This window comes from Pseudorca crassidens, chromosome X (genome assembly GCF_039906515.1).
Source record: "Pseudorca crassidens isolate mPseCra1 chromosome X, mPseCra1.hap1, whole genome shotgun sequence".
NCBI classification, from domain to species: Eukaryota; Metazoa; Chordata; class Mammalia; order Artiodactyla; family Delphinidae; genus Pseudorca; species Pseudorca crassidens.
This window is the reverse complement of record NC_090317.1, coordinates 64,600,612-64,614,233: the sequence shown is the minus strand read 5'-3', so window position 1 is coordinate 64,614,233 and position 13,622 is coordinate 64,600,612. Positions and strand designations below refer to the sequence as shown.

Below are 13,622 nucleotides of genomic sequence, written 5' to 3'. Positions count from 1 at the left end.
TGGCCTTACATTTGAGTCTTTAATCCATTTTGAGTTTATTTTTGTGTATGGTGTAGTGAGTGTTCTACTTTCATACTTTTACATGTAACTGTACAGTTTTCTCAGTATCACTTATTGAAGAGGCTGTCTTTTCTCCACTAGTATATTCTTGCCTCCTTTATCAAAGATAAGGTGACCATATGTGCATGGGTTTATCTCTGGGCTTTCTATCCTGTTCCATTGATCTATATTTCTGTTTTTGTGCCAGTACCATACGGTCTTGATTACAGTAGCTTTGAAGTATAGTCTGAAGTCAGGTAGCCTGATTCCTCCAGCTCCGTTTTTCGTTCTCAAGATTGCTTTTGCTATTCGGGGTTGTTTGTGCTTCCATACAAATTGTGAAACTTTTTGTTCTAGTTCTGTGAAAAATGCCAGTGGTACTTTAATAGGGATTGCATTGAATCCGTAGATTGCTTTGGGTAGTAGAGTCATTTTCACAATGTTGATTTTTCCAATTAAAGAACATGGTATATCTCTCCATCTATTTGTATCATCTTTCATTTCTTTCATCAGTGTCTTATAATTTTCTACATACAGGGCTATTGTCTCCTTAGGTAGGTTTATTCCTAGATATTTTATTCTTTTTGTTGCTATGGTAAATGGGAGTGTTTTCTTAATTTCATTTTCATATTTTTCATCATTAGGGTATAGGAATGCCATAGATTTCTGTGCATTAATTTTGTATACTGCTACTTTACCAAATTCATTGATTAGTTCTAGTAGTTTTCCAGTAGCCTGTTTAGGATTCTCTATGTAGGGTATTATGTCATCTGCTAACAGTGACAGCTTTACTTCTTCTTTTCCAATTTGGATTCTTTTATTTCTTTTTCTTCTCTGATTGCTGTGGCTAAAACTTCCAAAACTATGTTGAATAATAGTGGTGAGAGTTGCCAACCTTGTCTTGTTCCTGATCTTAGTGGAAAAGGTTTCAGTTTTTTACCATTGTGGACGATGTTGGCTGTGGGTTTTTCATATATGGCCTTCATTATGGTGAGGAAAGTTTCCTCTATGCCTACTTTCTCCAGGGTTTTTATCATAAATTTGGTGGTGAATTTTGTCGAAAGCTTTCTCTGCATCTATTGAGAAGATCATATGGATTTTCTCCTTCAATTTGTTAATATGGTGTATCACATTGATTGATTTGTGTATATTGAGAATTCTTGCACTCCTGGAATAAATCTGACTTGATCATGGTGTATGATCCTTTTAATGTGCTGTTGGATTCTGTTTGCTAGCATTTTGTTGAGGATTTTTGCATCTATGTTCATCAGTGATATTGGCCTGTACTTTTCTTTCTTTGTGACATCTTTGTCTGGTTTTGGTATCAGGGTGATGGTGGCCTCATAGAATGAGTTTGGGAGTGTTCCTCCCTCTGCTATATTTTGGAAGAGTTTGAGAAGGATAGGTGTTAGCTCTTCTCTAAATGTTTGATAGAATTTGCCTGTGAAGCCATCTGGTCCTGGGCTTGGGTTTGTTGGAAGATTTTTAATCACAGTTTCAATTTTAGTGCTTGTGATTGGTCTGTTCATATTTTCTATTTCTTCCTGGTTCCGTCTTGGCAGGTTGTGCATTTCTAAGAATTTGTCCATTTCTTCCAGGTTGTCCATTATATTGGCATAGAGTTGTTTGTAGTAATCTCACATGATCCTTTGTATTTGTGCAGTGTCAATTGTTACTTCTCCTTTTTCATTGCTAATTCTATGTCCTGCCACTCCCTTCTGGCTTGCAGAGTTTCTGCTGAAAGATCAGCTGTTATCCTTACGGGGATTCCCTTGTGTGTTATTTGTTGTTTTTCCTTTGCTGCTTTTAATATGTTTTCTTTGTATTTAATTTTTGATACTTTGATTAATATGTGTCTTGGCATGTTTCTCCTTGGATTTATCCTGTATGGGACTCTCTGTGCTTCTTGGACTTGATTGACTATTTCCTTTCCCATATTAGGGAAGTTTTCAACTGTAATCTCTTCAAATATTTTCTCAGTCTCTTTCGTTTTCTTTTCTTCTTTTGGGACCCCTATAATTCGAATATTGGTGCATTTAATGTTGTCCCACAGCTCTCTGAAACTGTCCTCAGTTCTTTTCACTGTTTTTTTCTTTATTCTGCTCTGCAGTAGTTATTTCCACTATTTTGTCTTCCAGGTCACTTATCCGTTCTTCTGTCTCAGTTATTCTGCTATTGATTCCTTCTAGAGTATTTTTAATTTCATTTATTTTGTTGTTCATCATTGCTTGTTTCATCTTTAGTTCTTCTAGGTCCTTGTTAAATGTTTCTTGCATTTTCTCTATTCTACTTCCAAGATTTTGGATATCTTTACTATCATTATTCTGAATTCTTTTTCAGGTAGACTGCCTATTTCCTCTTCATTTGTTAGGTCTGGGTTTTTTTTTACCTTGCTCCTTCATCTGCTGTGTTTTTCTGTCTTCTCATTTTGCTTATCTTACTGTGTTTGGGGTCTCCTTTTTGCAGGCTGTAGGTTCGTAGTTCCCGTTGTTTTTGGTGTCTGTCCCCAGTGGCTAAGTTTGGTTCAGTGGGTTGTGTAGGCTTCCTAGTGGAGGGGACTAGTGCCTATGCTCTCATGGATGTGGCTGTATCTAGTCTTTCTGGTGGGCTGGTCCACGTCCGGTGGTGTGTTTTGGGGTGTCTGTGGCCTTATTATGATTTTAGGCAGCCCCTCTGCTAATGGGTGGTGTTGTGTTCCTGTCTTGCTAGTTGTTTGGCATAGGGTGTCCAGACTGTAGCTTGCTGGTCGTTGAGTGAAGCTGGGTCTTGGTGTTGGTTGAGATTTAGATCTCTGGGAAATTTTCGCCATTTGATGTTACATGGAGTTGAGAGGTCTCTTGTGGACCAGTGTTCTGAAGTTGGCTCTCCCACCTCAGAGGCACAGCACTGAATCCTGGCTGGAGCACTAAGAGCCTTCATCCACATGGCTCAGAATAAAAGGGATAAAAAATAGAAAGAGGATAAAATAAAATAAAATAAAGTAAGATAAAAATTTTAAAAGTTATTAAAATAAAAATTATTAAGAAAAAAAATTTTTAAGTAAAAAAAAAAAAAAACAGAAAAACGGATGGACAGAACCCTAGGGCAAATGGTGAAAGCAAAGCTATACAGACAAAGTATCACAGAGAAGCATACACATACACACTCACAAAAAGAGGAAAAGGGGGAAAAATTATATATCTTGCTCCCAGAGTCCACCTCCTTAATTTGGGATGACTCGTTGTCTATTCAGGTATTCCACAGATGCAGGGTACATCAAGTTGATTGTGGAGATTTAATCCACTGTTCCTGAGGCTGCTGGGAGGGATTTCCCTTTCTCTTCTTTGTTCGCACAGCTCCTGGGGTTCAGCTTTGGATGTGGACTTGCCTCTGCATGTCGGTCGCCTGAGGGCGTCTGTTCTTCGCTCAGACAGGATGGGGTTAAAGGAGCAGCTGATTCGGGGGCTCTGGCTCACTCAGGCCAGGGGGAGGGAGGGGTATGGATGTGGGGCGAACCTGCAGAAGGAGAGGGTGGCATGACGTTGCAGCATCCTGAGGTGCGCCCTGTGTTCTCCCAGGGAAGTTGTCCCTGGATCACGGGACCCTGGCAGTAGCGGGCTGCACATCCTCCTGGGAGGGGAGGTGTGGATAGTGACCTGTGCTTGCACACAGGTTTCTTGGTGGCGGCAGCAGCAGCCTTAGCGTCTCATGCCCGTCTCTGGGGTCCGCACTGACAGCCGCAGCTTGCGCCCATCTCTGGAGCTCCTTTAAGCAGCACTCTTAATCCCCTCTCCTCGTGCACCAGGAAACAAAGAGGGAGGAAAAAGTCTCTTGCCTCTTCGGCAGGTCCAGACATTTTGCCGGAACCCTCCCGGCTACCTGTGGTGCACTAATCCCTTCAGGCTGTGTACACGCCGCCAACCCCAGTCCTCTCCCTGCGCTCCCACCGAAGCCCGAGCCTCAGCTCCCAGCCCTGCCCGCCCCGGCGGGTGAGCAGACAAGCCTCTTGGGCTGGTGAGTGCTGGTCGGCACCAATCCTCTGTGCGGGAATCTCTCCGCTTTGTCCTCCGCACCCCTGTGGCTGTACTCTCTTCTGTGGCTCCAAAGCTCCCCCCCTCTGCCACCTGCAGTCTCCGCCCACGAGGGGGCTTCCTAGTGTGTGGAAACCTTTCCTCCTTCACAGCTCCCTCCCACTGGTGCAGGTCCCGTCCGTATTCTTTTGTCTCTGTTTATTCTTTTTTCTTTTGCCCTACCCATGTACGTGGGGAGTTTCTTGCCTTTTGGGAGGTCTGAAGTCTTATGCCATCGTTCAGTGGGTGTTCTATAGGAGCAGTTCCACGTGTAGATGTATTTCTGGTGTATCTGTGTGGAGCAAGGTGATCTCCGCATCTTACTCTTCCGCCATCTTCCTCAACTTTCCCTTATGACATTATTTATATCACTAACTATATTATTTATTTATTTATTTATTTATTTATTTATTTATTTATTATGTATTTATTTTTGACTGCCTTGGGTCTTTGTTGCTGCGTGTGGGCTTTCTCTAGTTGCGGTGAGCAGGGGCTACTCCTCAATGTGGTGTGCGGGTTTCTCATTGTTGTGGCCTTTCTTGTTGGGGAGCACAGGCTCTAGGCCCGTGGGCTTCAGTAGTTGTGGCATGCACGTTCAGTAGTTGTGGCTCACGGGCTCTACAGTGCAGGGTCAGTAGTTGTGGTGCACGGGCTTAGTTGCTCCACGGCATGTGGGATCTTCCTGGGCCAGGGCTGGAACCCATGTCCCCTGCATTGGCAGGTGGATTCTTAACCACTGTGCCATCAGGGAAGCCCTATATCACTAGCTATATTATTTTTATCCTGTCTATTTTATAAGATTGTTGTTTCTTACATTACCCAGTTGTGTAACCAGGTCTTCGACAAAACTAATGATGCTTCAATGTCTTGAGGCAATTGATCACATACATAGTTCCATATAAATTAATTGTAATAGCGCAACTCTAGATATGGGAAGAAGCAACAAGGGAGGATATTTCCTGGATTATAAGAGTCTAGTAAAACAAATGATGCTGAGCCTAATCCAGAAATAGCACATTGAGTGGCCTACCAACAAAGTCCTTGCTTGACCTAAGAATAAGCCTTCATAATGCCATGGGACAAATGGGTCATGACATTCTTCCCAAACCTTAGATGAATTTATGACCAACGGGGGTTACTGTAAACAGAAATATGTTGCCTGTGATTCCAGTTCTACAAGGATCAAGTCATTAGCCACTGTAGTTGCTGACCTACAGCACACCCTGAAAGGAATTCAAGATGAAACATTCTGTGTTTTGGATATATGGGCCCCTAGATAGTTAAGATGCATATGTAATGAAGAACTTCAGTGACCCCAGATTCTTGCATCTTCCCATATATAGAAAAGCACTAAAACCATTAACTGAGATATCGGATCCTTGTGACTAGCAATAACTAGCAGGATGTATGCTTGACAACAGGTATTTCCCAGCCCCCCAAAAATCATATATACGCTGGCTCATTCCCTCCTAACTCTTGAGAGCAGTTTGTCAGAGCTATCTTAGAGGCTGTCTCCTAGACTGTAGTCCTCAGTGAGTCCCCAAATAAAACTGAAACCCACAACTCTAACACTGTACATTTTTCAGTTGAGATATATATATATATATATATATATATATATATATATATAGAGAGAGAGAGAGAGAGAGAGAGAGAGAGAGAGACAGAGAGAGAGGGGGAGAGAGAGAGAGAGAGAGAGAGAGCGCTATTAAGTGGAGAAACAAAGCAAGAATTATACAAAGCAAGAATTAAATATTAAACCTTGGTACTGGCACAAAAACAGAAAGATAGATCAATGGAACAGGATAGAAAGCCCAGAGATAAACCCATGCACATATGGACACCTTATCTTTGATAAAGGTGGCAGGAATGTACAGTGGAGAAAGGACAGCCTCTTCAATAAGTAGTGCTGGGAAAACTGGACAGATACATGTAAAATTACGAGATTAGATCACTCCCTAACACCATACACAAAAATAATCTCAAAATGGATTAAAGACCTAAATGTAAGGCCAGAAACTATCAAACTCTTAGAGGAAAACATAGGCAGAACACTCTATGACATAAATCACAGCAAGATCCTTTCTGACCCACCTCCTACAGTAATGGAAATAAAAACAAAAATAAACAAATGGGACCTAATGAAACTTCAAAGCTTTTGCACAGCAAAGGAAACCATAAACAAGACCAAAAGACAACCCTCAGAATGGGAGAAAATATATGCAAATGAAGCAACTGACAAAGGATTAATCTCCAAAATTTACAAGCAGCTCATGCAGCTCAATAACAAAAAAACAAACAACCCAATCCAAAAATGGGCAGAAGACCTAAATAGACATTTCTCCAAAGAAGATATACAGACTGCCAACAAACACATGAAAGAATGCTCAACATCATTAATCATTAGAGAAATGCAAATCAAAACTACAATGAGATATCATCTCACACCAGTCAGAATGGCCATCATCAAAAAATCTAGAAACAATAAATGCTGGAGAGGGTGTGGAGAAAAGGGAACACTCTTGCACTGCTGGTGGGAATGTGAATTGGTGCAGCCACTATGGAGAACAGTATGGAGGTTTCTTAAAAATCTACAAATAGAACTACCCTATGACCCAGCAATCTCACTACTGGGCATATACCCTGAGAAAACCAAAATTCAAAAAGAGTCATGTACCAAAATGTTCATTGCAGCTCTATTTACAATAGCCCAGAGATGGAAACAACCTAAGTGCCCATCATCGGATGAATGGATAAAGAAGATGTGGCACATATATACAATGGAATATTACTCAGCAATAAAAGGAAACGAAATTGAGCTATTTGTAATGAGGTGGATAGATCTAGAGTCTGTCATACAGAGTGAAGTAAGTCAGAAAGAGAGAGACAAATACCGTATGCTAACACATATATATGGAATTTAAGAAAAAAAATGTCATGAAGAACCTAGGGGTAAGGCAGGAATTAAGACACAGACCTCCTAGAGAACGGACTTGAGGTTATGGGGAGGGGGAAGGGTGAGCTGTGACAGGGCGAGAGAGAGTCATGGACATATACACACTAACAAACGTAGTAAGGTAGATAGCTAGTGGGAAGCAGCCGCATGGCACAGGGATATTGGCTCGGTGCTTTGTGACAGCCTGGAGGGGTGGGATAGGGAGGGTGGGAGGGAGGGAGACGCAAGAGGGAAGACATATGGGAACATATGTATATGTATAAGTGATTCACTTTGTTATAAAGCAGAAACTAACACACCATTGTAAAGCAATTATACCCCAATAAAGAAGTTAAAAAAAAAAAGAACTATTAGAAAGTTATGTCAGAAAAGTCTCTTCTGCAATATCTATTGTTCAATAGTAAGTAATCCTTTCAAAGTATTAATATGGGTTTTATTTTATATAGTTAAGATTCTAATATTGTTTAAATACTAATATTTTACTAGTTATGGTTTTATAACTAAGTCTGCATTTAGATACTTAATGATTTGTTAAATATGGTTTCGTATTTCTGAATATGAAAATCTTTAATATTGATCATTTTTGTGTATACTTTTAATAAAACATGCAACATATATTATTAAAAAACATTAACCTTGGTCCTTAAACTCTAAAGCCTGTAGTGCTGTCATGTTTTCTTTCCCATTAAGACTTGTACTCTGCAGAATACATCATAGGGATTAAAATACACACACACACACACACACACACACACACACACACACATGATCCAAGATAGATACTCACTTAATGGAAAAAGATTCTCCAGTCATTTTGCCTGAAATGGGGTCCAGAAATGCAAGCTTCAAGCAGCACAGTGTAGGTGGTCCAACCTCATATTTGATTCCTACAATCTTAACAAATTCTTGTTCCTATTCATGAGAATAACAATAAATTATTACTTTCAATATAAATAATTGCCTAACATTTGCATATTATTTCATTATTATTTGAACAATTTAAAAATTATCTGAAACAACTTTGTAAATCAACTATACTCCAATAAAACTTTAAAAATAAAAAAAATAAAAATTATCCTAATACCCACCAGATACTAGGCACTCCACTAAGTGTTAAAGGTAAGAAGACATGGCTCTTGACCCCTTAATAGCAATTTGTAGTTTAGTGCAGGGCTATAAACCAATGATAAACAGCAGAATCCCCTTGGGAACATTTTTAAAATTCATGTTCCTAAACCCTACTACTATGGAATTGAGTTCACTATGTCTGGGGTAGAGCTCAGTCATATATATTTTGAAAAAACTCCCCAGGTTTTTCTCTGGGGAGTTAAGAATTGCTCTGCTGGTTAAGAATCACTCCTCTTGTCACTACTTCTCTCCTGAACTCCTTGATAGTCTGTCAGTGGGAGATCTTTGTGGCCGTCTTCTCGCCTCCTCCAACCCCACAGAACCCTACAAGTCTCAGTCATGCGTGAGTGCATCTCCATCCATGTTGGCCAGGCTGGTGTCCAGATCAGCAATTTCTGCTGGGAGCTCTACTGCCTGGAACATGGCATCCAGCCTGATGACCAGATGCCAAGTGACAAGCCCATTGGGGGAGGAGATGACTCCTTCAACACCTTCTTCAGTGAGACAGGTGCTGGCAAGCATGTGCCCAGGACAGCGTTTGTAGACCTGGAACCCACAATCACTGATGAAGTTCACACTGGCACCTACCACCAGCTCTTCCACCCTGAGAAGATCGTCACAGGCAAGGAAGATGCTGCCAATAACTATTTCCATGGTCATTACACCATTGGCAAGGAGATCATTGACCTTGTCTTGGACCAGATTCGGAAACTGGCTGACCAGTGCACAGGCCTTCAGGGCTTCCTGGTTTTCCACAGCTTTGTTGGGGAACTGGTTCTGGGTTCACCTCCCTGCTGATGGAACGTCTCTCTGTCGACTATGGCAAGAAGGCTCACCTGGACCACAAGTTTGACCTGATGTATGTCAAGAGTGCCTTTGTTCACTGGTACGTGGGTGAGGGCATGGAGGAAAGAGAGTTTTCTGAGGCCTGTGAGGACATGGCTGCCCTTGAGAAGGAGTATGAGGAGGCTGGAGCGGATAGTGCTGAGGGAGAGGATGAGGGTAAAGAGTATTAACCTGTCTGCTGCAATTTTACACCCTTGTCTTGAGACTGTCTTATTTGTGTTCTGTGGAGCTGCCCATTGTGGCCCTATCTTGTCAATAAAAGTGATATTTCGATTTAAAAAAAGAAAATAATCACTCCTCTAGCAGAAATACAGTTTGTAAGTAGGCAGGTGGACATGTTATGTATATGTTTGGGAAAAGGACTTACATTTATGAGTGCCTACAATATTATTTTATAATACCATCCTTATACATTGTTATTAGTCACACTTAACAGATGACAAAACTGAGCCTCATGGGTACAGTGACTTGTTTCAAGTTATACACTAGTATATAGCAGAGCTGGGATTGAAATTCAGGTCTTATTCCAAAGCCCAGGCTCTTATACCACATATATGCTGCCTCCTAAAATTTCCTATAACCACAGGGTTAGAATTTAAAGTAGGAAATCATATGGTTTATTTATTCCTTTGATCCTAAAAAAAAAAAACAAGAATAAAAACCTCAATTTTCACCTGATTCAGAACAGATGGTAGCATTCCTGTTTCCCAGGAGATGATTATGTAAAGCTCACTTGATAAGAAATTTTAGCACCTTACAACCTTAATACAATTTTTATGTTTCAATTCTTTATTTAAATAAATATATACATTCTCTCTTGCATCCTTCCTTTTAAGCATCATTACACAACAACTCTTCATTTACCTGGAAAACTATCGTAAAATTGCCCTTTACTCTCTTGCTCTCAGAGTCGAAAAAACAAAATGACAAAAACAAATGTAAACCTAAGTAGAAATGATGGTGTATGTATCTCTGTGTTTCTTTGTCTGTATTTATATAAGTATGAATGAATGAATGGATATGTATTTACAGTGAGAAAATCCTTCTCTAAAAAATAAACATATCTGTTTTATTCAGTGACATGTAGCTACATAGGTACTATATCAAAAGAAATAATAAATAAAGCACCACAAAGTCATGAGTTTCTTAGGATTTATGATATTTACTATATCCTAAATTTGCCAGAATCTCAAGGGTGTTTGTGTGTCCACACATGCAGTCACAGTTTATAGAGCTTCTAGAACGTTCAAAGATGCTGAGGAAAATATCCACACCATGGAACTACTGCTTTGCTCCAATTATATCAATAGAATGGTATACACTACAGGACCTGAAGCTTGAAGGAAATTAGGTCAAATAATCAAGACAACAGGTGGCATACAAATTTCGGGAACCATAAAATGTGACCCATAACACTCAGCTGTACAAGAGTATGGTACATCACTTTATCCTGGATGCACAATCAACAGTGAAATATCCAGAAACTGAGAATAAGCCTACAGGCTAATAACTTAATTCCCAAGATACTTCAATTGCATAGATTATTAATTTGGTGAACTTACCCTGAGATCCATTTTATTCCATGGCTGTTTTTGTAGGTTAACGCTGTATATTTTTGATTTTCTTACAGCCCGTATATAAGCTTCATGTCCTTGCCTAAAATATATAAGCTAAAAAAAAACATGAGGTATTAAACAGCAGCATCCCATTTAACACCACTATACTTCCCAATATATTCCTACAAATGTCCTCTTCTGTTTACAAAGAATATAAATAATCATAATTTTGAAAAAATTTATACAATAAAGGTACTTATAATCAAATAATGTTCATTCAGTACTCATGCCTATGTAGCCCTGTGCTAAATATTGCAAAATAAAAACACACACAGTCCTTCTTCTCCCTAGCACCTTCATAAATTTCTGAAGAAACAGACTAATGACAAATGTACACAAAAGTGGTCACATTTTAAAGTAATATATTTCAATCTGTAATTGACATTCTAAAGCATCAACATTTTAATAGCCTACACATTATATATATATATATATATATATATATATATTTCTAACCACAGGCTACTAAATACAGTAATTTCTAGACAGATTAAAATTTTTCTTTTGTAAGAAATAATATCAGAACTAGCATGGTATGGAAGGAAAATGAATCCAAGTGCTTGATAAAACTGTTCACCTCTTTAAGACAGCATTCACTACCATATTCTGATTCATTAAAAAAAGTTTCTTTCCCACAATAATTTTTTTTTGTCCTCATACCATACTGACAGGCTCAAATCACCTCGCAACCACAAAAATCTTAGCCTCCTTTAAGGCTCAGAATACTGAATCTGATTAAACAATCAGCAAACATTTCCAAAGTGAATGCCAACCCTGGATACAGCTTATTGTCCCAAGTCTGTGCCCACCAGGGTAGAACAATGCCAGTGCAAATGGCCTTGCAGTAATGTTCCCTAAATATCCCTGGGTGCACTCTGTACCTGAGAAGCTTAAGATCAGGTTACAAGTAGAATATGTAAGTAATGCCACCCTTCTTGTACACGTAGCTTCTTCCAAACAGCAGGCCTACTTTGTAGGCGTTTTTCCCACTCTGCTTCCTTTATTTATTATTAATCCAAACACCCCACAATCATTACACAAAGGCAACCATAGGGACAGGGAAGAAGTCAGGAGACCTGACTGCTGTTGGTGCTACCCTTACAGGCCATGTGACTCTGGCCTTCGACATGCTCACCTGTCAAATGAAGAGGACACTCTGCTGGCAGAGGTGTTTGAAAGATTAATAACAATAACAAAAGACAGACAGACTAGCATGCCTCAGGTACTATCCTAAGTGCCCTACAAATATCCTTTAATTTAATCCTTCCCAGAGCCCTATAAGGTAGATACCTTTATCCCCACTGTACAGTTGATGAAACTAGGGCACAGAGAAGTAATTTGTCAAAATCTTATTAGGTTTCATGCACTCCAATGTCCATTGCAGCACTATTTACAATAGCCAGAAGCAACACTGAAGCAACCTAAATGTTCAACAGAGGAATGGATGAAGAAGGTGTGGTACATATATATAATGGAATATTACTCAGCCATAAAAAAAAATGAAATTGAGTTATTTGTAGTGAAGTGGATGGACCTAGAGTCAATAAAAAAGAACAAAGTAATGCCATTTGCAGCAACATGGATGGACCTAGATTTGTCATACTGAATGAAGTCAGAAAGGGAAAAACAAATATCATTATGATACCACTTATATGTGGAATCGAATAAAAAAGGGTACAAATGAACTTATTTACAAAATAGAAGTAGAGTCACGGATGTAGAAAACAAACTTATGGTTATCAGGGAATAAGGGGGAAAGGAATAAATTAGGAGACTGGGATTGACATATACCCACTACTATACATAAAATAGATAACTAATAAGAACCTTCTGTATAGCACAGGTAACTCTACTCAGTACTCTGTAATGGCATATATGGGAAAAGAATCAAAAAAGAAAAAAAGGGCTTCCCTGGTGGCGCAGTGGTTGAGAGTCCGCCTGCTGATGCAGGGGACACGGGTTCGTGCCCCGGTCCGGGAGGATCCCACATGCCGCGGAGCGGCTGGGCCCGTGAGCCATGGCCACTGGGCCTGCGCGTCCAGAGCCTGTGCTCTGCGACGGGAGAGGCCACAGCAGTGAGAGGCCCGCGTACCACAAAAAAAAAGAAAAAAAAAAGAGTGGATATATGTATATGTATAACTGACTCACTTTGCTGTACACCTGAAACTAACACAACATTGTAAATCAACTATACTCCAATAAAAATTTTTAAAAAAAGAAAAAAAAATTTATGTTTCCTATAATATTTTTAAAGGGGTGGTAGAGATAAATAGAAGAAAGTAATGTAAAAAATACCATACTATGGAGATTTTAAAAATACACTGACATATTCTACCAATCAACACTAAGTCAGAATTTCTAATAGTTAAAAATACAAGTAAAAATTTTTTAAACTTTTAAATATTAGTATATAAACACAACTGTAGTGGTAAAAAAATGTCATTACCATGCTTACCAATAACATGATAAGCATGTTATTCAGATATCCTTTATTATATATTTATTCCTGTACTCAGCAAATATTGATCAAATATATATGTACAAGGCACTGGGTTCTATGGTAAGACATCAAAATAAAATCCTTTCCCTCAAGGATATGGACAGACATGTAGATGTATGAGTATGATACAAGGCAGAATGTAGAATGTATCATAAGAGAGAAATAATTTAGATGGGAAAGCATATGAAGAAGGAGTGGCAAGCAAATGGTAAGTAGGGATAACATGCAAAAGAAGTTGGCATTTAAGTTAAACCTTGAAAAATGAGCATTTTGAGAGGCAATGACCTGTGGGTAGGGGTATTCCAGGCAAAATAATGAAGCCTTAACACTTAAAAGTAAAAAGTAATGCTGTCATTAACAGATTGATTATATAAAAGTATGTTTCTGCCTTTATGGGTTCTTTAACAACATTCTTTAATTCACGTATTTCACTGTCTGATTCACTTATACACCTTTTCCATTACCTGAACAACTGTCATTACCTAATA

General features: G+C 39.2%; 2 protein-coding genes across 4 annotated transcripts in view; one reads left to right on the top strand and one right to left on the bottom strand.

Moving 5' to 3' along the window:
* BRWD3 (bromodomain and WD repeat domain containing 3) overlaps positions 1-13,622 on the bottom strand; it is a 125,384-nt gene that overhangs the window by 28,034 nt on the left and 83,728 nt on the right. For all 3 annotated transcript variants that reach the window (XM_067724231.1, XM_067724232.1, XM_067724233.1), the window contains 2 exons: positions 10,581-10,688; positions 7,832-7,956 (listed from right to left, as the gene is read on the bottom strand). In XM_067724231.1, the coding sequence (XP_067580332.1) occupies positions 7,832-7,956; positions 10,581-10,688 (233 nt within the window). The remainder of the gene's footprint in view (positions 1-7,831; positions 7,957-10,580; positions 10,689-13,622) is intronic.
* LOC137216961 (tubulin alpha-3 chain-like) lies at positions 8,434-9,274 on the top strand. The gene is made up of 2 exons (XM_067723087.1): positions 8,434-8,862; positions 9,000-9,274. Exons 1-2 carry the CDS (start codon positions 8,512-8,514, stop codon positions 9,186-9,188), a joined length of 540 nt encoding a protein of 179 aa, XP_067579188.1. The 5' UTR covers positions 8,434-8,511; the 3' UTR covers positions 9,189-9,274.